The following is a 21647-nucleotide window of genomic DNA, read 5'->3' as shown; positions in this document are numbered from 1 at the left end:
GAGGGGTACCGGTCTCGTCATAGTATGCTACGTTGCTTGTACACTAATCAATGACTTGAGTGGTGTTATTTTACGACAGGAATGGGATTTGTCCACATGTTTTAACGACTGGTATTGGATCGCATTGAGTTCAAGACCTGTGATATGCTTGTGATGTGTATGGGAATGGGAGGAATTCACAACTTTTCTTGCGATGAAAAATTTTCTTGGGACTGTACATTCCATTCATTTGCGTGATGATTTTTTGACCTTCAGCGTTGGCGCCAGGGCGGGTCCTTTGGTTCGATCGATCCATTCGCTCCGGCTTCCAGCAACGCGAAGCAATGGAGCGGATACCAATAAAGGCCAAAGAGAAGCGATGGCGCTGGCACTACACTTACATTCACTATTATCGTTTTATCTTGGGAAGACCAGATTTCTTCTATGCACGCCTGTGCCTGTTATTTGAAGAACATGCAGTTTGGAATATGATGTGGAAATGGGTGGAGATTGGTCCAGTTGACATCTGATGAAATTGATCCATTGGCGTTGATGAGATTTTTGGTCCCACGTTGACTGAACACGGTGGCAGTCGTGGACATCATCATGGTCGGTCAATCACGCTCGCAACCGCTGACATGCCATACCTACCATTCCAGAATAGAATAGTTCAATCTCAAGACTAAAAAGTTCGGTCCTAAACACGTTTCATGATTTGTTATACTGCACCAGACACAAGTTCCACTTTTTGAGGCCATAGCTTGCTGCACAGCACGATAAAAATGTACGGAGACGGGTCTAATACATCCCTCAAAATGGAACATATCTCACCTCCAGATAAGGGGCGAGTCTGGCGGCGAAAGAAGGAGGCATGCTGTGAAGAGATATTGTCTGTCGAGGAATACTGCTTCCCCCAGCAAGTCCACTTCGGCATGAAGAGCATGATTCTGTCGGGCCCGAACAGGGACGGACCACTGGTTTCCGAGGGATGGCAGACAGGGACAGACTCGTCTATGGGGGAAAGATTGAATGATTGATGGGTGACGTAAAATAGGGTAGTTTAGGAGTAAAGCCTCACTTCCATTGGCACCAATCATTGATTTGCAAAAGGCTTCGCTCTTTCCAAGGCTGTCAAGATGACTCTGGAGCTTCGTGCCCTGAATAGGGACCATCGAGACAGCCGCTGTGATGTGTGGTGACGTGGAACTCTCGCCCTTTCCCTTTTTGAGATTGAGGTGTCGACCACATGGGAGGGTCTGAAATTTGCGTTGAATCCGTCGGGCCGGTAGGCGTATACAAACGTGTCACTTAGTTTATTGGCATTCGGGGGATTCATCGTCACCATGAGCTGCGGGAGGGGACCAGCAGCTGAGGAAAGGGGTCCTGCCCAAATGTTTGACCACGGGAAGCAGTGTGCAGATGGTATCGGAAGTCAATCTCCCATGAGACAGGAAAGTGAGGCATGCTAAGCACCCATCTGATCTGGACTTTCTGGCTGACCACCTCTGGGTCGACAGGGTCAAAAAGCATCCAGGGTTGGCAAGAACGTGGAGCTCGAACTTGAGTGTGCGTTCCTGTGGGAGCTGACTGTCATCGGTAGTTTAAATAGCTTTGCGTTGAGTTTATATGCAGATCTATACCTTGCTCACAATGCGGCGCTAGTTAAAAAGGAGCCCGAAGGCTGATAGACAGCAACAAAGTTGACAGGCAGCGTTAGAACGGCAATGCGCCCGGACAGAGATGTTAGGCTTCCGCCATAATATAAAGTGATCTTGTCCGTTATATGAAAGTGGCGAACAAGGCAGGTTTAGGCTTCACGTTAGGCATTCACCTGGCTCAGAGGGCGACGATGAACCGAGACAGAGTTTATGGAGTGCAAAGTTTCGTCACGGTCCTAACCACGGACCTCTGAAACCCCTGGCCGAGTTTTATCGGTACGGGTCGTAAGCCAAATCATAGAAGCGCCACACTTGCACCAAGTACCGGTTGGCCGCGAGAGATGTTGGTCAGGCAAGAATGGTGAGGACGAAGTAACGGATAAATGGAAAGAAGTTACTCGACAAGTATAGAGCTCACCAATCACGATGGCGCTAGTGTTCGAACTACTGTTGATCAGTTGAGAGTGAGGCTGGGCCCAAGTGGGCCTGCTTCGAACTGGTGGACTCAAGGACATCATCAAGCGAGCATGACTGCACCGAAGGTAGAGCGGGTCGGATTGTCTTAGTGACTCCAGCTGGGTGCCGACACAATGGTCCAGGTGTGGATGCAGGCGATGGAACCGAGAATTATGGACTGAAAGCCCATCCATACCGATCACATCTGACGAACAGGAGAAGATCCGAAGTTAAGGGCTCTGATAATCGGTGTCCCCCACGGCCTTGGCACATGTCGTGCAGACTGATTCACGATGATATGTTCCTCAATCATATGGCTCAGGTGACAGCACGAAGTGCCGGGAGAATGATATGCATTGATCGTCAAGCGCAGATCAGCGGAGAGCTACTGTGGCAGTATTCAAAGGTGATGCTCATCTCTTCCTCGAGATGAAGTCAACTGGGAGCTCGAAACCTGAGTGACACTCATCGACTCACTCGCATAGGCCGCTGTTGCCAGACTTGGCCATTGAGCGATGATCAGCAGCATGGTGCCATCGGATTCTCACTGATCTGCAATGCCAAACTCAGAGCCTTGTCCCTTGCCATTTGTCGCACCATTGCAGAACCTCACTAGCTCTGGTTCTCTTGGCGGGATCTTCATGTTCGACAGGCGCCACTCGATTTCGAGCACTCTTTCCTTAAGCCACTCCAGAGGTGGTTGCCAGATAACTGGGCGATTCTGCATTTCATGACGTAGTGTCGCAAGATCGAGAGACTCTTTCGGGACAATGGCATTGAATTCAATGTTTCAATCTGTGATGATAGAGAGATTGAGGGCGTTCCGAAATTGTGTGTCGACCATCAAGTACCGACCCAAGCAGGGATGGCAATAGGTAGGAGTGATGCAAAAACCACAACCAATAATGTACTTGGGTGCGACGGAACAGTAGGTCGATGGGCTTGGTTTTCCCACGGAAAGTGAGTCTAGCACTGTGAATAACCGATCTGTGACTCGGAAGAAAAGGACTTCAGCCACTTAGGAGCTCGTTTCGAAGTAACTGGTCATGGTGGACGTGTTTCATCGCCACCGAATGCTAACAATTCGCAACTGAGCGAGAGCTGCAGAGTGCCATGCTCCAGTATTATTACCACTAGTCAGCGGCTTCCGTACGATTGCAGATGTAGTTGGTAGATACCAAGTTCTGAGGAACTGGCCATAGGCCCACAACAAGGTGGAAGCATCAACACTTCGCCGACACTCTTTGCCCGTTCAAAGCTCCGGTCAAAGGTACCACGTGTGAAGGCCGTATTTGCGAGATGCAGCGAGCAGGTGAATTAAGAGGAGGCGGTGCCTTCGTTGCCGTGCTGCTTGATGGCGGTGAACCCACTGCATAATCCATGCAGGACAATTGCATGTCTGCACTCGATCTGATAAGACGATGTGTTTTGCAAGTCATTAGTTAGTCTTACTTACAGGAGATAGGATAGCCTGCGGACAGTATTGAGTTAGTGTTGCCCCGTGTTTGGAGTGGTGATGAATTCTAAGCAATTGATGCCCTTCTGAGAAGCTCGGTCATGTCTATGATGCCAAAACTGACAGATGGACCTTGTTGGCACCTATACAGGCATTGATCATGAATATCGTCTCCGAATATACGCGATATTCATGGTCTGACTCCTTGACTCGCAGGGCAAAAAGTGTGGTTCATGGTCGCCACGTGTAGAGCTCAGGACTGCCGCCTACGGACAGCGGAGACCAGAGGAGGTTTGGCAGAAGATGGTGCAGGTCTCAGTGGAGCACGCTGGCGTAAGGGAACAGGGAGGCGCACAGCAGTCAGGTGTTACGGGTGTGTTGAGAATGAGTGTTGAGGAATGGAGATGACGGATGATTCGTGTACAAGGTCTCGGTTTTCCGCCTCACTTTGTCAACGTCGCCCGGGTGCATCTCTGGTGTTTGATTGGTTGATATCGGAATTGTCCAGGATAACCGACACCTCTCCGCTCAGATCAAGGCAACCATTTGCATGGGCTTGCTCGACAACTTGACACTGTTTCTTCGCTTGCCTATGGGCGGAGGGTGCTTGTCCCCGAGGAGCCGACACATATTGATCGTACCTCAGGAGAGACGCCGGAGGGCCTGGGTTCAGTGGTGGGATGCAGCGTTTCCCAGCCTTATAATATCCCTCAAGGCTTCTCTTGAGGGAATTTACTTCTCTATCATGGCAATACTAAAACATGAAATGCAGTTCAAGAGGTAACTCAGCAATCAAATCACTTTGAGTTCTATCATCTCAAATACGTTTGAGCCCGCTTCAAGGCCCTCTATTTACAATCATGCCTCAATCGGCAGGCGCCCAGGGCGAATACTGGCTTCCTGGATACCAGCTTTCTCGACATATCGTCCTACGACAATTGCAATACTTCTTGGGCCCGTCGGCAACCGTAAGGCCTTACTCTTTACATGTATGAATCATAAGATCCCGCCCCAAAGTACTCAAGCTCATTCCTACTAGGGCCGGGAAGGTTACTTGATCAATGGAACACCCCTTACCAAGGTAAGCTGTGACAGCAATCTCTTCGAGTTAAGCACTAAGAAATCTGTAAGGAACAAATTGAAGATCTCCGACGTCAATCCCACGAATATGAACGGCAGCAGACCATTCGCATGAACGGCAAAGCAGTAGCGGATGCTACAGAGACTGATATCAACGAACCCGTGGTTGTCAAAATCAGCAGACGCAATAGCCCGACATACCGAGACAGGGACCGCAATGGAGGTTCGATGGAAAGGGACAGAGAAAGGGAGCGAGATAGAGATAGAGATTCGTCATATTCATGGAGCAGGAGGCACCGGTGACAGAAGTTATCTGGAGCTGCATCTGACGTCTCTGAGTTTGCATCTTTACTTGAGGACGGAACGAGCTTTTATGAACCAAGTTGAATCCCGCTAGGTAACTCTTGTGCATAATCGACTCAGAATGCCGGGAAGTCTACCTTGGGGACAATATTGTCGCGTGCTCCCAAGCCATATTTCCATGGTGTTGGATTTGTCGACGTTGAAATTTGGCATCCGAGGCATGTTGAAAAAGCACAAAATATTGTACTGTAAGCGACAATGCATTGGCGTTGTGGATACTTGTCAGGCATTGCCGGCGATACTGTTGTTGGTTTCCCCTGGTTCAGGCTATGGCGGCGTTTCCTAGGACTTTTGATATCATAGCAATCTTCGCGGCTGAGTGAATAAAATGCCTACATGACCAACTACAGCTTAGATTCTTGCTTGGACTTTAGTTGGTTGCCTTAGACGTCTAAGATCTCAGGACCCTCTGTACGTTGTGTACGTCCAAGGCCCGACCAGCACAGGTACGTGGTAATGCCGCTCTCCCTTCTTGACGTAGAATTTGACTTCGATCTCTGGCCAGAAGCTCTCCACTCCCCGTTCTTCGTACCAAGGCCCAATGGCGAATTTGATGCTCCACGGAATTCGTTCGCCAGCTGCGAACTGTTCCATCACCTCAAGCAGTGTGTTGCCTGACGATGCCTCCCATTCCTTCACGCGTCCGTCCTCATTTGTGGTTGCAGCGAAGCTCTCGCCACTTTTACCCAAGGCTGGATCGGTGGGAAGCAGGGTAAGAGTGGCCTTCAAATTGTTGGCTGGAGTGCCCGAGAGTGTGTTCAGAACGTGGCAGGTGATAGGAGAAGCCATGCTGGTTAAGTAAATAGTTCAGAAGAAGCAAAAAAAGAAAGGCTCAGAGGTAGAGCGATGCCTTTGTATGTTATAGATAGTCAATTTGCGAACTGGTTTGAGGCGGCCGGAGGTGACCGACATCGTACGACGCCCCAGAGCTCTCGGCATAAAAGACGAGCTTGGGAAGTGCTTATCGTTGCCCTGCGTCAGATCCTGGGACGGGTTGAGCCTAACCTTTCGGTCTGGACCTTTTGAGGCGTGATCGATGACGTAGTGTTAATTACTAGCAGGTGCCCTTCTGGGTGCCTCCTACCTCGAGAGCCAGGTCAGCAAGTGAAGCCATGATATCAAAAGGCGCAACACTAATTGATTTTCAATGATTATCAGGCAAAGAAGAAGGCGGAATACTTGCTCTGCATTGATTGCTGCATGTCCCCTTTGGATCAGCGCACGATCAAAAGACATGTACCAGCCGCCGGTAAGCACGATGCCACAATACCTGAATTCAGACACTTGGCTTGACTAGATATCCTCCGTGTGGTCTTCCTCCTGATCAAGCTCGTGGTATTCTCGTTCAAGTGTCAGCTCTTTCAAACTAGTCCCTTCCTTCCTCAGTACATATCGCCTGACTATGTAGGGGAGATATTCTGTCAGCTGATACTGCATGAATACCCGCGAGGGAACTGAAAAGACTTCATCTAATTCGTCCAGTGTCTTCAGCCGAGTCTCAGGGAGGAAAAGAAAGACTAGCACCACAGCCAAGACATTCAACATTGCATAGAGAGTGAATGCCCCCTCAGACTTGAGTGCAGTCAAGATGCGTGGGAATGTCAAGGAAAGAATGGTGGCCCAGAAATTCGCCGTTGCGACGGCAAAAGACATTCCCACCACTCGATGGGAAAGCGGAAAGACTTCTGCGCAATATGTGCTCGGAACGGGCCTTCACGAGGAACTCTGGTCAGTTTGGATTATGGCATCGGGGGAATAGTAACATACCCCATCCCTGGCGAATAGAGGGCGCAGAACAAGTAGATTAATGTGGCAAGAACCCCGAGATGAGCCGGACTCTCTGAAGGAATACGAAAGCTGAGTCCAGCGGCAAACATTGTGATGGCCATCAGTGGGAGAGTCATCAATAACAAAGATCGTCGACCCCAGGTGTCCATGGTCCATATAGCAGGAAAAGCTCCGAGACAATTGACAAAGCCAAAGACACAGGAAGCCAGGAGAGCTCCATATGTTGAAAAGCCAGCGTCAGAGAAAATCTGCGGAGTAAAGGCACAAATGGTGTCAGAACATCTTAGTGAATCAACCTTAGGACCGATAGAGCCTCGCAAGCAATAGGTCATACGTACAGTAGAAGAATAGAATGAGATAATATTGATGCCACATAACTGTTGTGAAAGCTGGACAACATATGCTGCGGCTGTCGCTCGTCGAATGCGCGGGATGGTGAAGAGCTCTAGCACCTTTGTGAGGAGAGACACTTCAGTGGGTGGCAGTTTAAATCTGGCTCGTCGTTGGAGGAAAGCAGAATACACTTCCTTTGCTGCCTGCAACTCGGTGTTCCTCAGCTTGCAGAGTGAGTGAAATGCGCGATCATAACGGCTGCTATGCTTTATCATAAATGGTGGAGATTCTGGACATAGGTAGACCGTCAAAAGCAGGGGAATTGTGGGAATGGCAGGACCACCAAGCTGCCATCTCCAAGCTTCGCTTTTCAACTAATGGAAAATATCAGCATCTTTCACCAGCAGAGGGATCCACATTTACATTGTAGGCTGCAGCGTTGGCTACAAAGCCCACGAATATTCCAAAAGCTGTCCACAATTGCCACGAAACTGCGAGGCCACCTCGAATCCTCTCCGGAGCACATTCAGCGGCAAAAACTGATACTGTGCTTGCATTGATGCCCAGTCCTATACCGAGAGCAATACGAAACAGTAAAAGCTGTACCCAGTTTGCACTGAGAGCAGCTCCGAAATTTGCCAACAGACAGAACATCGCTCCGACAAATATAGCTCCGCGACGGCCAAGTCGATTGTTGATCGGGTCGGACAACCATGCACCCCTGCAAATGTGAGTATCAGATACCATGGTAGAAGTTGGAAAGGACAGTAGTTACAGTAAGCCGGCGCTGAGGTAGTTACCGCTGTTGATGAGACCAACGAGAAAGTTGTCATGGCTGCTATTGGAGCCGATACCAAAGGCTTTGGGAAATGTCAGATTGGCTCCATTCATCCCTGTTTGCGCCCATCCCTGCTCGATGGCGGCGATCGAGCAGACGAGGATGGTGAAGTACAGTGCCTTTGGCTGGTGCCATTTCCGTTGAACCTCGTTATGCAATGCCTGCAGTTCGTCATGGGTAATGTTCTCGATCTCTTCTGGTGGCGAATCACCCTGCAAAATGAGAGATGCCTTGTAGAATATCGCAGACCATGGCACTAGGTCGTGTTGACCAAGAAATAGTCGAACAGCTTCATGGGTACTTTCTCTGGTCTCATCGTCCAGCATGCTCGTCACTGAGCTATGCCGAGATGACGAACTCGTGATATCCGGTTCATAGGACTCTTGCTGATGAGACAGGGGCTTAGACATCTTGGAAAACGAGAATCAGCGATTCAGGCATTTGTGATGATGGCTGGGAAAGTATTATGTATCTGTGCGGGTCAGTTACACGCTTGTAGCTCCCTCAATGTGGTGTAGTGCAAGATACCAAAGGTGACTTGCAGGTGTTTTGGAATCGTGTCACATGAAAGGCTGTGGAGGGAGCGCCTTCCTGAGGCTCAACTCCCTGAGCCAAGGCCGAGTTCGTTGAAAAAGGAGTACTTAGGTAGTCATCTTGTACCGCCAGGTATTATGCCGGGTGCCCGGACTGCCCCAGAAGCCCGGGCGAGGTACCACCACTACCCAAACTCTTAGATGCTAAATATTACTTCTTAGCCAGGCTTATCGAGGCGTACTCGTTTGCATTTGAAGTTGCATAAATATTTAACTAGGTCTGCTACCTGCACACATGGCGATGCTTTTCGGTTTCAGGAAATCCTTTCGAGGATCGACCCCCTTCCTCGAACTAGTTAAATTCACAGAGTTCTACTAAGAGCTAACCTGGACCGTATGACGTGGCGGACGTGGCCTCGTTATAGATGACGGACCTCCCACTTCATGTTGCGGCTCCATGACGGTCAGCAATCCTTCCTGCACTACTGAAAGCTACTTTTGAAGGATGGCCAAGGACATCCCAAAAACCACTCCGATCTCCATCCATTGTCAGCGTTTGGGTTTTAAGTACGCGTCAAGGTTGGTGGCCTGACCTGCCAGACTGTGCTTGCATATATGAACGGCGAGACTCGGCCAATCCTCACCATGAGATTGTACTCATACACAAGTTTTGCTCCTATCGCTTTTGTCGGACTTCATGCGTTTGAGAGAAGCTATTCTGGTCAGTCAAAATGTCTAAACTCTCAGCCGCGACCCCCTCAAACCCAACCAATTTGCCGTCGAGGTATGAGATCCGGAAATTGACCACTGAGGACTTACCATGGGTGTTGGCCATCATGCTTCATTCCAACATCTTTTGCTCAACGGTCTGGTCACTCACGTATCCCAACAATAAGACGGAACGACTATACCGCTGCTTCGGAAAGGGGGAATATTTCGCAAAGCATCAGGTGGAGTCTGGCCATAGCTTTGGGGTCTTTGATCTCGAGTATAAATTCAGAAGGGAGGAGAGCAGAGCCACCGGTGGTAAGCTTTATTGGGATTTCAAGACGTTGGACATCGGAGCGGACGAATTGCTTGAGCAAATGGACTTTCCACTTCTCGGTATCGCGCTCTCTTACGACCAAATCAACCCATTGGATTATCCGCAAATGGCCGATTTTGTTGGTGAGCTGCCCCTGTTTGGAACGGCTTATCATGTGCTCGAGGAGCTCGACCCGCGCGATGAATCGTGGCGTGCGACTGGGCCGAACCAGGTCCTCATGCGCAACGGCACAAGCACTCGACATGATGGCGAAGGAGCGCAACTCATGTCGAATCTGGCTCGTTTCGTCATGCGATATGCCGCCGACCAAGGATTTCGTGGCGTTCAGATCGAAACCTTTGATGATCGCGTTGAGAAAGTCTGGTCTGAGCCACCGCCACCCTTCAAAGCAAAGCGGATCTCGTCATTCAATAACTGGGAATATACTGAAGACGAAGAGGTCGATGGAACAGTTGGGAAGATCTATCCGTATGGGGCCTCTCATCAGACCATCAGCAAAATCTACGTCGACTTGATACCTCATGGTCAGTAGGGATTGGCGTGGGCTCTGTGGTCGCTAACGAATGGCACGAAAGTATACGACTTTGTATCACGGACAATGGATCAACGCAATGGCCGTGGCAGAGTTGAAACGAAAGAGTTATCAATTTGATCACGGCATCGGTCCTTGCAAGCCCAGCAGGCTTACCTATCCCTTTCAGATATTGTCCAACATTCCTATTTGACTTTCTCGAACCCGTCAAAAGCCGGCAGAGCCTTTCTGATTTCTTCCCCGTAGTGAGCAAGACCACCTGCGTAGTTCACCTGCTCGAACGCTTTATCTGGCTTACTACCTCCCATGTAGGTAGACTTTGTCGTGGGAAACAGACTGATGTCTGATAGCTCATTGATATGTTTCTTCCACTGCTCCGATGCCTCCTTGGTGGGATTGATGTATTTCAAGCCTTGTCGTTCGATCTGCTTGATGGCATCGACAATCCACCGTCCTTGAACTTCAACACTTGTGGGTCCATTGGAGAGAAGAGTCGGTCCATGAGGGCCGTACAGGTGAAACATGTTGGGGTAGCCACTGATTGTGGTTCCCAAGTATGTATAGGCAGCTTTCTTCCACTGATCCGCGAGATATTCCCCGTCGATGTTGCGAAGCCCCATTGCAGTCATACCACCTGAGATTTTGTCTTAGCAAATGGCGCGCTCATAATGACAATGCTTTCAATGTAGGTGGACTTACCAGTAACAACGTCGAATCCGGTAGCGATACAAATGACATCAAGCTCGTGCACAGTCCCATCCTTCAATTTGATGCCCTTCTCAGTGAACTCAACAATTGGGTTGTTCTTGATATCAACAAGCTCGACATTCGGACGATTGAATTGCTCATAATAAGAATACTCGAGGCAAGGACGTTTGACACCAAATGGATGTGGAGGCTCCAAGGGCGCAAGCAAGTCTCTTGTCTTCGCATCCCCAATACGATTGCGAACGTTTCGTGCCCAGAAATTATAAGCCTCACGATTTGCCTTGGGATCATAAAGATAATCCTTGTAGTTGCCAAGCCAGAACCGAAAGCCGCCATCATCTATGTTGCAATGTGAGTTTATTTGAACAGTGAGCTGGATACAGTCGTATTAACACTTACCCCACAGTTTTTGGTAAAACGCCTCTCGCTCCTCAGGGGTATCCTCCCAAGTACTGCGCTCGGAGAAGGTATAGAGAAACCCACCGAAGCATTGTTCTCTGAGTTTAAACAATTCCGGATAATACGGCTTTGTCTTGTTTTGCTCTTCGGCAGTTAGATCTCGCTTTCGCATTGGGACTGCCAGATTCGGTGTTCGTTGGAAAACTTCAAGGTGGCCCGCCTATGAATTTTTAGCGGCATATACAACAACGGCTCTCATAGGAACATAATCACCTTGGGACCCCAGGCTTGAGTAATTTGGACCCCGGAAGCGCCAGTGCCAATGACACCACATCTCTTGCCGGTAACGTCGATGTTAAGGTCCGGCCAGAAAGAGGAGTGGTGAATGACCCCTTTGAAAGAATCTATTCCAACAAACTCGTCCGGGACATATCTTTTCGCAGCAAAGCCAGCCGCAACAACGAGATACTTTGCCCTGGCGATTCTGCCGTCCGCCGTTTTGACGTGCCAACGACCTTCCTTCGTGTCGAATTGAGCATCAACGACAACACTGTCAAATGCAGTGTGGCTTTTGATGTCGAGGACCTTGTCCACGTGGTCAAAGTAGGCCCTGAGATCCTTGTAGGTAGGGTAGTTCGAAGGCCAAGTCCAATCCTTGTAGGTCTCTGGAATTGACAGCTGATATTCTGGGATCTCTGAATCCACCATCGCTCCCGGATAACAGTTCCACCTCCAGGTACCGCCGAGATCATTACCAGCTTCATATATTACAGTCTTGAAACCGGCCTTGCGCAACGAATAAAAGCAAAAGACACCACCAAACCCGCCACCAACAACCAAAGCATCCACTTCTAGGTTGTCAGCATATGGGCCGGTCTTGCTCCTCCTCTGTGCATACTCCCGAAGCTCAGTCTTGATAGGCATATTGATGGACAATGACGTTATACGACAACTTCAAGAAGCTTTGTGCACGAAGACGGTATGCTCATGAACAGTCACAGACAGAGGATGAACATATATAGATACCTTGAAGTGATGAGTCCCATCATCTCTCGCGACAAAGACTTCAACGGCCGCGCTCTGCTCCGCGGAGTTCCCTGAATGCGGATCCGCATCGCTGAAGCACAAAAAACCGTGTGTACAACGGCAAAGTACTAAGGCGTACTGCTCACTGATCTTTCATACCATTGAATTCAAGTTGGAGAGACGTTGTTTGATACACTGCCGCAAGGGGAAAGGCTTAGGCAGTAACAATGAACAAGGATGACCCCCTCTTCCCCAGACTCCGCGTGAATTGCGGAACCGCCGCCTTTTTGTGAAAAAGGTGTTATGGCATAACTCATACCTAACTATGTAGCCATAGATGTACACGTAGGGATTTGACTTACCAGTGGATCACCATTGGCAGCGTAGGTCAATTTGGATGGGGGGAAGTTGGCTGGTCGGAAGAGGACAGAGGCATCCGTCGCCCAAGTAAGGCTAGGTCAAGAAAGGCTTCGACAGAGTACGTATGCTCGAGTTCCGCATGTAGACTCGTCTCTTGCGGAATCCGATGGCTTCCATGTTTCAGTCATTGACCAAGTATCGTGACTGGGAGAAAGACATGAAGATGGGAAGTCGTGGAAGCCACAAGAGTAGCGTCAAAGACTAGCTTTGCTTCACCGTACATCTAGCATGCACTTTCGAGCATTCATGCTAGAAAGTTGGGACAAACAAACACTGCTTGCTAAAGCTGTTATTTAGTGAAGATCATAGAGTATTCGAAAGTGATAAAATTTTGCATCTCGACAGAGCTCTAGAGGCGGTACTAGAGCATATCTACTTTCTCGTGCTTAGCTAAACTATATCCTAACTATGAAATATGCAGAGACTGCAGAGCATCTGTCAGCAGCTTCGCGGCCAAGTACGCCATGTCAGATTTATTCCCAATATTCGATAAACCATCAATGCAATGTTCACAACGGCTCCTCGTCATGCTGCGCTCATCTACTAGACTCACTCGCGTATTAGTTCTCGGAGCTGGAGGCCGGCTGAGTTGATCGAGGAAAATATATCCTGCTCTACTAAAAGCCTGGACGAGCACGACCGTCCACGGCTCCGAGAGTAGTGCAAATTGATTGATGGGATATGCAAATTCTCGTGAATTGGAAAACGACAACGATGACCCACTCAATGAGCACCGGCATAGATCCGAGATGGCAATCGCGTTCTTCCGTCTCAAGTCAGTTGACAGGGTGGCAATCCGCCGCTTTTGTCGATGTTCCACGCCCCCCAGGCCAGCGTTGTCCAGCTCATCGATGACATCTGCAAGCAGCAAGGCTCCAAGATGCCAATGGCCCGCGAGAACAACATACCAGGATTGTATCCGTGCAGGCAAATCGTGATGGTTCTTCATACAATATTCGATAAATCGTCCGTATGATTTATTCCAAAATCTGTACACCTTGATGGCATCCTCCAGCGCAGCCTCAAGTACCAAACTCCCGCACTTTCTCGACATGAGCTTTTGAACACGACCAATCTTGCGGAAGAGGAGAACCTTGACGGGAGCTGCATCGCAAAGGATAGCGGCACCTTCATCAAACGTACACGACCAATCTCCTCGTTCAAGGGTCTGTACATTGAGCAGGTCTTCTTCATGAGTGAAAAACGTGCCCCAGATATCACCAGAAGCGGCCTCGACATCAATCTCCGGCTGCCCGGCTGGCGGCTGCCATCCGTCAAGGTCGACATTGAGGGCATCGACGTCCGTTCCGTCTTCACCCATGCCCGTCGGCTTGGAATCTGTGCCTTCTTTCCAGGGGTCCGATGCCGCAACAGCCGTATCTTCATCGGAGATGACAAGAGGGCGTTGCAGGACGGTTGCAGAGAGCGTGTCGAACATTATCGCCAACCATGAGAGAAGTTTGAAGGTTTCTTGGTGTTCCGCTGTCAGTGTGGGTGCTGCTGATGTTTGAAAAGGGCTCGTCGTTTTATCTGGACCCTCTGATCTTGATTTGAGTTTCTTCCTAGCCTGTTCGTCCCATTTCCAGCGTGAAGATGCCAACTCACGTAGCGCTGTTTCGAGGAAGATTGGCGGTCCATCAGCCTCGAGGAGCTCCTGCAGAGTCCTCCAACTCGATTCGAGATCATTGTTTTCGGCGCCCGTATTTCCGAAAATCCCAGCTGGTGACTTTCTCTCTCTACTTTCGAGCCACTGATTGATCTCGAGCGGCCTTTGTGTCAAACTGAAGATGAGATTGGCAAAGACGACCTTATACGAGTGAACGCCAGATGCACTCAGTAAGGCTTGTCGAGCTTGATTCCACAGGGTCTCTTGCATAGATCGGCCAAATGCGTCGGCTGCAGGCAGATCTTGGTCCTGCTGAAGATTGAAATCATCTTGTAAGAAAGAACGCGGTGATTTGATCTTGCCACGAGCGCCGGACTGCGCCCACTGCACCCCAAACGCCATGATAGCTAGGTTTAAGGCCTTGCCTGCTTGGTCTTGCTCAAATCTTGACAGTTGCTTCCCAGGCAGACTCGAGGAGGCTTGGTCAAGTCGGCAAACTCTCGCATAAATACGATTCGACCATTTTGGTCCCCACTCTCCCTGGGCGCTATCCATCGCGAAAGACTTGGGCCTGGTCCTGATGACAAGACGATCCGAGTTCTTTTCACTGTATGGACAGTTTCGTTCTGTGAGCCAGCATGACAATGCATTCTCTAGACTATCATGGTACACATGAAGCCAATTCTGGCTCAAAGCCAATCGATTTGTTGCAGATGAAACCTGATCAGACAGGAAAAGTGAGGGCGAGAACACACTGAGAGGGTCGTCCTGTTCCGAGTTCTCTCGTGAGATAGGTTGTCGGTCAGTCGGGTCGAGACATGTTGTCCAGCTAGGTCCCGAGGCTGAAGCAGAAGCAGACTCTCCAGATGATTGTAACATATTGAGCTCCATTTCCGTCAAGCAATCTGGATCAAAGGAGAACCAGGAATTCTCGGGTCGCTCCTCACTGAGGGCTTCTGTGGTTCCCTGCGCGATGCGACTAGGAAGCTGAAAGGAAGCACCCACCAAGCAGCCCGAGTTTTCGTGAGATATCGTCCTCGAATCTGAAGAAAAGGATATAGATGGCGAGAACTTCTGCAGTTGTCCTGGAAGGTCTTTGGTGTTGTTGAACGGCCTCCAGGTGTCAAGGGAATCAATGTCGAATTGCTCCCAGTCCTGGTTCAGCGAAGAGATAACGGTGGGCTCCTTCTGCACCGGTGACCATTGTGGGAGGATGTGCTCTACACCAAGGGATGTTTTGCGTCTCGCTACGTTCCGAGTGCCTTTAGAACGACCCTGATGTTGTTTGTTGCTTCCTGCGGTAGACTTGTGCAGTGACAACTTCAGCCATTCGAAGGTGCATGTTTTGCCACTTCTATGGCAGTTGGAACAACTTGCTACTGGCACCTGTACACTGGCGGATAAATGCTGTGTACTACTCTCGTCAGAAGACTCTGCCCGTAAAGCAGCGTCGCAAGCACGCTTCGCTTTTCTGCATTGATCACAGCTGCTGTGTTGTTTCCTTCGGACCCGCTTGATAACGACGTTTCTTTGCTCCATAATTGATGGCAAAAGCGGAGATGGGCAAGGGACACAGATGTCTAACTTGAATACATGCTGCAAATTTGAAGCGAGAGCACTGTCGAAGTGACATTCTTGTCCGCAGGCTCGGCCGGCCGGGCCTGATATCGGAGCCTGCAACCAATCCCCAGTCCTTGACCCCGCATCAACGGAAGGCGGGGAAATACCCCATGAACACCCTCCAGTTCCCCTCGCTAACCCACGAGTCAATCTCTCCTACCTGGGGTCTGCTTGCAAAATTCCATTCACATGTTGTTAAGATGTGGAGCAATCCGACGTCCCAAGTAACAGCATAGATAGTGGTCAGGGCTGACGAGAGTGGAAATCAGGTTTCACTGGGCTCGAATGCGAATGCAAGATACTACAACCATCTTTTATGAGCCACGAGTAGGTCTAGCCACGAGTGCCTCGCCCCGGTATATATGTGTTACCAAGAGATCTCAAACTGTCCCGTTTCACCCTCATGAGGCTGGAGCCTTTCAGAAGATTCCGGAGGTACGGAAAATGTTGCGATGGGTGATCGCCCAAGCGACCGACCCACCTTCTGTCTTGATGGTTTTTGCTGCTTCTGAAGGAGAAAGGCCTCGGGGATTCGCCGGCAGAATGCATTCCTGTCTTACGAGTACTTCTGACAGCGACACTACCAACGACACGTGTCGTCGGTATTGAAAGTTAGCGCTCGTGGACCTAGGCTTCGAGAATCGCAAGTCTTCCAACAGTGAGTTGTCAGCTGCCAACTGACTTGTTCAGAGCGCGAAAGCTCATCAAGCGGGAACGCTGTCTTCGAAATGTACTTTTTTCGGGGTAATCGTTGTTCATCTGCTGTGTCAGAGTGTATCGACAAATGGATTCACAATGAGGCCTTGAAAAAGAACATCATGAGCGCTTGATCATTATGAACCAAGGTGGGTTCGTCATGAGAGGAAAAGTGTCATCACATATGATGCTTAAGAGCTGGTGATCTTCGCTAGAAGCCGATTGTGTCAAAGGCTGACTGGTCTCTGTTGTATGCGCCGCTGTGTAGTGAAGATCATCCATGCTTAGCCCAAGCATTGGTACTGGACCGCAAACAGTTGCATTGGGAAGGAGTGTCGAAGTGCACTCCCCATTCCGACAAGGGCTTGCCTTTGTATGTGACAGTGGAAGATCGACCACCGGTTCAAACATCTGGCCCTATTGAACTCTTCGTCTGGAGCCCATGCAGCTGGCGATGAAAAGCGAGTGGACACTCGGTCAGCCTTACCGCCGAGCCCTATTCACAAGTTTATTCTCTAGAAGGAAGACCCTTCCTCGAATCTGGGCGACGTACAAGGGTCAAAAGAAAATACTGCCACTCAGATTGCGCTTTCTCTATCTAGATACAGTGAGTAAAAAGGTGAGCCAAGCGCCTCGTGTTCGGCAGAACCCTATTCGGACCCGGTCAAGCGCGTCAGCCCTGTGCGACATGGCAAAGGTTTGAAAAACTTTTTGTTGGAACACCTCCCACCCCCAGGGATCAGGGCCAGTCAGAGACTCAAAGTCTAGATGGTGGCCATACGAGCGTGCGAGTTCTAGGCCCTCTAGAAGAGGAAGAACAAGAATGTTTTACTTATGTCAAACAGGAGAATGGCGGTGTGCACGAATTGCTATGAATAGCAGACTTTGAACGAGGATAAGTTTTGGCACTAGTCCCCGAGTCGACCCAAGCGAGAGAAGCACTGAGAAGGACAGGGTGATTGTTCCCTGTCTGCAGGAGTCTTCCGTATTCTGTGCATGGTCGACCAGGTCAACACATTCGTCTGATGCTGATAGAGAACTGGAATGGTTGCCAGAATAGGTTGGTCTTTTCATACGCACAGCCAGATTGGTGCACATCACTTCCATCACCGAACGTCGAGAGAAGCATATGGGCTTCCTACGATGGGCTGCCGCAGTCCGGTCAATTCCATAACCATCCCCACTGCAATACACATGATATCGCAGACGTATCATTCATGTGGGTCCCCAAGCCAGTTCTTCAACACAAGCGTGTCCCTGCACAAGTATGCGGATGGAGTACCTGCATTATCTAGCTACCTTAGATATCCGTAACAAGGTGACTGAGAGGTCTCCGCGGGCCCTCTCAGCATTCTAAGTGATCCGTCTGGAGAAATCTACTCAATTCAAATGGACCAAGTAAAACTCCGTACCCAAGTCCGGATGGAGACAAATATGGGAATTCTCCGCGAGGGCGCGAGAGCAGACTAAATACTACGCACTGACAGCCATGTCCCGCTTCCGTTCTCCTTCCGAGTGGTCCAGTGAATATATGCAAACTAATCACAGTGGATACGTGCATACTACACACATGGGTTCAAGTTTCCTACTCGGTCTGGAAAGATCCCTCTATTGCTCGCTCGTACTACTACCTAAACGAATAAAGCACAGTAGAGCGCAGAAGCCTTACGTTGGTTGGTTGAGGACATTAGATCAATGCGTGCCGGACATAGTCCATGAGATATCCGTAAAAGGTTTCCAATGATCGCAATCACTAGGACAATCACCGGTTTGGGACCTGGCTCTGGAGGGAGCCACAACTCGACGCTGCTTCTAGCGAGGCAAAGATAAAATATCGATGGGCTGTGATACTTGATTCACAAGCAGGAGAAAGAAGCAGGGCAAAAAAACGTCAATAATAATACTTGTTCAGGGATCATGTAGAATTGATTGATCTGCGAAAACCAATGCCATCGTGCTCACACATCGAGCAGTGTACTCATACAACCTTCATTCCGTGCGCGTCCTGACAGGGATGTCTGCAAATCGCCATAGCCATAAGCCCTTGACCCAGAGGCTATTTTGTAGTCCTGAGTACATCAGTTAGGTTGAGGCCTGATCAGTACGCAGTCAGCCCCGGTGTGGCACATCGAAAGAGCCAGCCATGATCAGATCCACGTGTTTCGCCCAGGATTATGGTTTTCATTTACTCAATTATTGCTTTTCACCAACTCTCGATTGCATCCAGCTCTCCAGCTATGTAGAAATGGCCCCTCATGGGCCTCTCATGATCGCGCATTCATTACGCATTCACTGATCCACCTCCCAAGCTGGCAGGCTACCTTGCTCTAAACACAAACTTTTTCTGGAGAACTGGTGGAATTGGTGAATATGGGTTCAACATTGTAGTTGTAACCTCGAGACATAGGAAAGGAAATAGAGGCTGTGTAGGACGACCAGTAAAAGGGCCGAGCATCTGCACCAGTTTGTGTGCTGAGCATCAAAAGAAAAGTCGTAGAATACAATCTGAATGTCGTCACGTCGAGCCTGGTTTGGGCTTTGTCGAGGAGTCGCGCGAAGGTAAAGTGAATGAAATCACTAGGCAAGAGATGCCGGTGCAAGATTCGGTGCTGCTGATCACATCATCTGATCTTGTGTCATTCCGCCTGCCGCCTCTTGCCCTTCCATTGCGTCTTGACCATTGGCATTCGTGTACTTGACGTATGTCAGGCCAAGAGGGCGACCGCCATACATATAGCCGGTGAATTTTGCTTGAACACTGTTAATCGCAACATCTCACCAAAGGCCGATAGACTTACAGATTGCAGTTTCAGCGTTCTCAGTGCTGTCGAATTCAACCACTCCGGTTCCTCGGGAACGTCCGTTAGGCTCGTACTGGATCTCTGCTCGTTCGACTTTGCCAATGGTGGTAAACAACTCGATCAAGTCATCATTGCTGGTTGACCAAGGAAGCTAGAAAGTGTCAGTCTTCTGCTTGACTAGTGGGTGTCAAGGTCCTCTCACGTTTCGGGCATAGATGATCGTGCTCCTCTCTCCTCCGGAAGTGGCGAAGTCGGTGAAAGGGTTCGGTGCAGCTTGCTCCTGGGGATTGCCACCATACCCACCGGTACTGCCAGGGCCACCGCCGCCGCCGCCATATCCGCCGCCTCCGTAACCACCCCGAGAGTAACCACCACCAAAGCCCCCACGACCTCCTCCGTAGCCTCCACGGCCACCCCCGAATCCACCACGTGCTCCAAAGCCGCCTTGAAAGCCACCCCTTCCGCCGTAGCCTCCGCCCATCGGACCACTGCTCGCATAGCGGTCTTCTCGGACTTCGAGGGCTCGGCCGTGCCAATCGTAACCATTGAACTGCTGGATAGCGTTGCGTGCATCGTTTGGTGATTCGTAGGCGACGATGCCGGTGCCTTTGGGTCGACCAGTAGGGTCCATATGGACGTCTGCGCGAATAACACCTCCTTCCTGGGCTATAACATTGTGAGATAGGGGTCAGTAGATCGAATGAGATGCAGAGAACCATACCAGCGCCGCGGAAAAGATCCTTCAAATCTTGCCAACCGACATTGAAAGGAAGCTGCAAATTGATTGTCAACATGCTTGATTTCTTCAAAAGGACCGCAGAAATGGGAGGCACAGACATTGGAAACATAGAGTTGACGGCCACCTCCACCGCCGCCACCACCCATGCCGTAGGCATTATAGCCTCCGCCGCCACCACCACCTCTAGGACCACCACCAAAATCTCCACGATTTGATGGTCCAGTGAATCGAGGTTCAGTCTCGCGATCCTGATAGTGAGGGATACGTGTCAGTAACCAAAGGAAACATGGAAGTGAGGGACCAGTACTTCTCGGACGTAGACCAGACGGCCCATGAGACTCTGATTGCTGAGTGTTTGGATAGCTTGCTGGGCTTGTTCCCTAGTTGCGTATTCCACAATCCTTTAAAACGTTAGATGAGAAGGATTGTGGGAGCTCAAGGTTGACTCTTACCCGCATCCCTACATAAACCCGTGGACCAGGTCCAACCCGTCAATCCAACGTCCAACAAGAAGAACAAAACCAGGAAAAGGAAGACCAGTGAAACCAGCCGCATCACACAATGGCGCCCACCTTCGACATTCCATTCGGAAGTAATAAGACATCAGCAAAGAGAACTTCTCCAGCTGTGGGGAGCGTTAGCTACTGAGATTGATGTAGGGGGTCGACAACACGAACCCTGTCTCATGAAATCTTTCAAGTGATGCCATTTGACATCATAGGCCAAATTGCCAACATAGACACGACGGTCTTGTTGAGATGAATCGCGCACGGACTGCATCATTTGTTCCTTTGCGGCGGCACGATCTTCGAAAGATCTTGGTGGACCTCCGCCTCTACTACCAGCGTAGCCTGACCCCGCGTATCCCCCAGATGCGTTGGGTGCACCGCTCATGGGACTTCGAGATCGGCGATCACTTCGGTGGTAGTCGTCGCCACGGCTCCGGGAGCGGCTTCTGGGCGAGTAAGAGCGTCGAGTACGTCGAGGACTGCGCGAACGGCGTCGAGGAGAACGAGATCGGTCCCGCTGTGCAGGGTCAGCAAAGGAAGGCGTGGTGGCAATCATGATTTTGAAGATGAAGTCAGGAAAGATCAAGGGTGCAGGGAGTCACTAGCGTGGTTTGTAGCGTGGTTTGTTTCACGCGCAGTGAATGTGTGTGTGATAGATGAGGACAAAGGAAGATGGTGAATCTCGCCAACCAGTTTCGAGTCATCCGAGTGAAGGACGCCAGGCAAAAGAAGTGGACCCAGGCCAAATGGGAATGGACCCAGGTAAGTTCGGGGCCAGCTTCATAAATAGGATCGGAGAGGTTGAGGTCTGGCAATGGCGCGAAGGAGGAATCGTGTCACTTACTATATCACAAGAATTAGCCAACGATAAGGTTTCAATCAGGGAAGAGGAAAGACTGGGAGAAAAGGTGAAGGTGAGAAGAGAAGAGCAGGAAAGAAGTTGATGCAATGAAGGTGAAGAAGCACATGTAGGGCAGGACGAGGTGATGACAGGGTGAGCATGCAAAGGACGGCGTCTGCCAGAATGGCTAGGCCGGGGCAGCAGAACTGATGAACAGAGAG

The 21647-nt window shown here is 50.0% G+C and overlaps 6 protein-coding genes across 6 annotated transcripts; 1 reads left to right on the top strand and 5 right to left on the bottom strand.

Annotated features, from left to right (window-relative positions):
* Positions 1-5391: 5391 nt before the first annotated feature.
* On the bottom strand, positions 5392-5781 carry LTR84_007560 (uncharacterized protein; the record flags this gene model as incomplete). The annotated part of the gene is made up of 1 exon (XM_064851113.1): positions 5392-5781. The coding sequence occupies one exon, from the start codon at positions 5779-5781 to the stop codon at positions 5392-5394; it is 390 nt and encodes a 129-aa protein (XP_064710116.1).
* Positions 5782-6285: 504 nt separating this feature from the next.
* On the bottom strand, positions 6286-8361 carry LTR84_007559 (uncharacterized protein; the record flags this gene model as incomplete). The annotated part of the gene is made up of 4 exons (XM_064851112.1): positions 6286-6703; positions 6760-7487; positions 7537-7834; positions 7889-8361. 4 exons carry the CDS (start codon positions 8359-8361, stop codon positions 6286-6288), a joined length of 1917 nt encoding a protein of 638 aa, XP_064710115.1.
* Positions 8362-9215: 854 nt separating this feature from the next.
* LTR84_007558 (uncharacterized protein) lies at positions 9216-10061 on the top strand (the record flags this gene model as incomplete). Its single annotated transcript, XM_064851111.1, has 1 exon — positions 9216-10061. One exon carries the CDS (start codon positions 9216-9218, stop codon positions 10059-10061), a length of 846 nt encoding a protein of 281 aa, XP_064710114.1.
* A 185-nt stretch (positions 10062-10246) lies between these two features.
* Positions 10247-12092, bottom strand: LTR84_007557 (uncharacterized protein; the record flags this gene model as incomplete). Its single annotated transcript, XM_064851110.1, has 4 exons — positions 10247-10695; positions 10761-11108; positions 11169-11388; positions 11442-12092. 4 exons carry the CDS (start codon positions 12090-12092, stop codon positions 10247-10249), a joined length of 1668 nt encoding a protein of 555 aa, XP_064710113.1.
* A 928-nt stretch (positions 12093-13020) lies between these two features.
* On the bottom strand, positions 13021-15759 carry LTR84_007556 (uncharacterized protein; the record flags this gene model as incomplete). Its single annotated transcript, XM_064851109.1, has 1 exon — positions 13021-15759. The coding sequence occupies one exon, from the start codon at positions 15757-15759 to the stop codon at positions 13021-13023; it is 2739 nt and encodes a 912-aa protein (XP_064710112.1).
* Positions 15760-19152: 3393 nt separating this feature from the next.
* Positions 19153-21141, bottom strand: LTR84_007555 (uncharacterized protein; the record flags this gene model as incomplete). Its single annotated transcript, XM_064851108.1, has 8 exons — positions 19153-19286; positions 19335-19488; positions 19540-20003; positions 20059-20110; positions 20175-20324; positions 20384-20477; positions 20635-20701; positions 20754-21141. The coding sequence occupies 8 exons, from the start codon at positions 21139-21141 to the stop codon at positions 19153-19155; spliced, it is 1503 nt and encodes a 500-aa protein (XP_064710111.1).
* Between the last annotated feature and the right edge of the window lie 506 nt (positions 21142-21647).

The sequence above is a fragment of the Exophiala bonariae genome (assembly GCF_035927105.1).
Source record: "Exophiala bonariae strain CCFEE 5792 chromosome Unknown scaffold_3, whole genome shotgun sequence".
Lineage (NCBI taxonomy): Eukaryota > Fungi > Ascomycota > Eurotiomycetes > Chaetothyriales > Herpotrichiellaceae > Exophiala > Exophiala bonariae.
The sequence above is the reverse complement of the archived record's forward strand: the minus strand, read 5'-3'. Positions and strand labels throughout refer to the sequence as shown.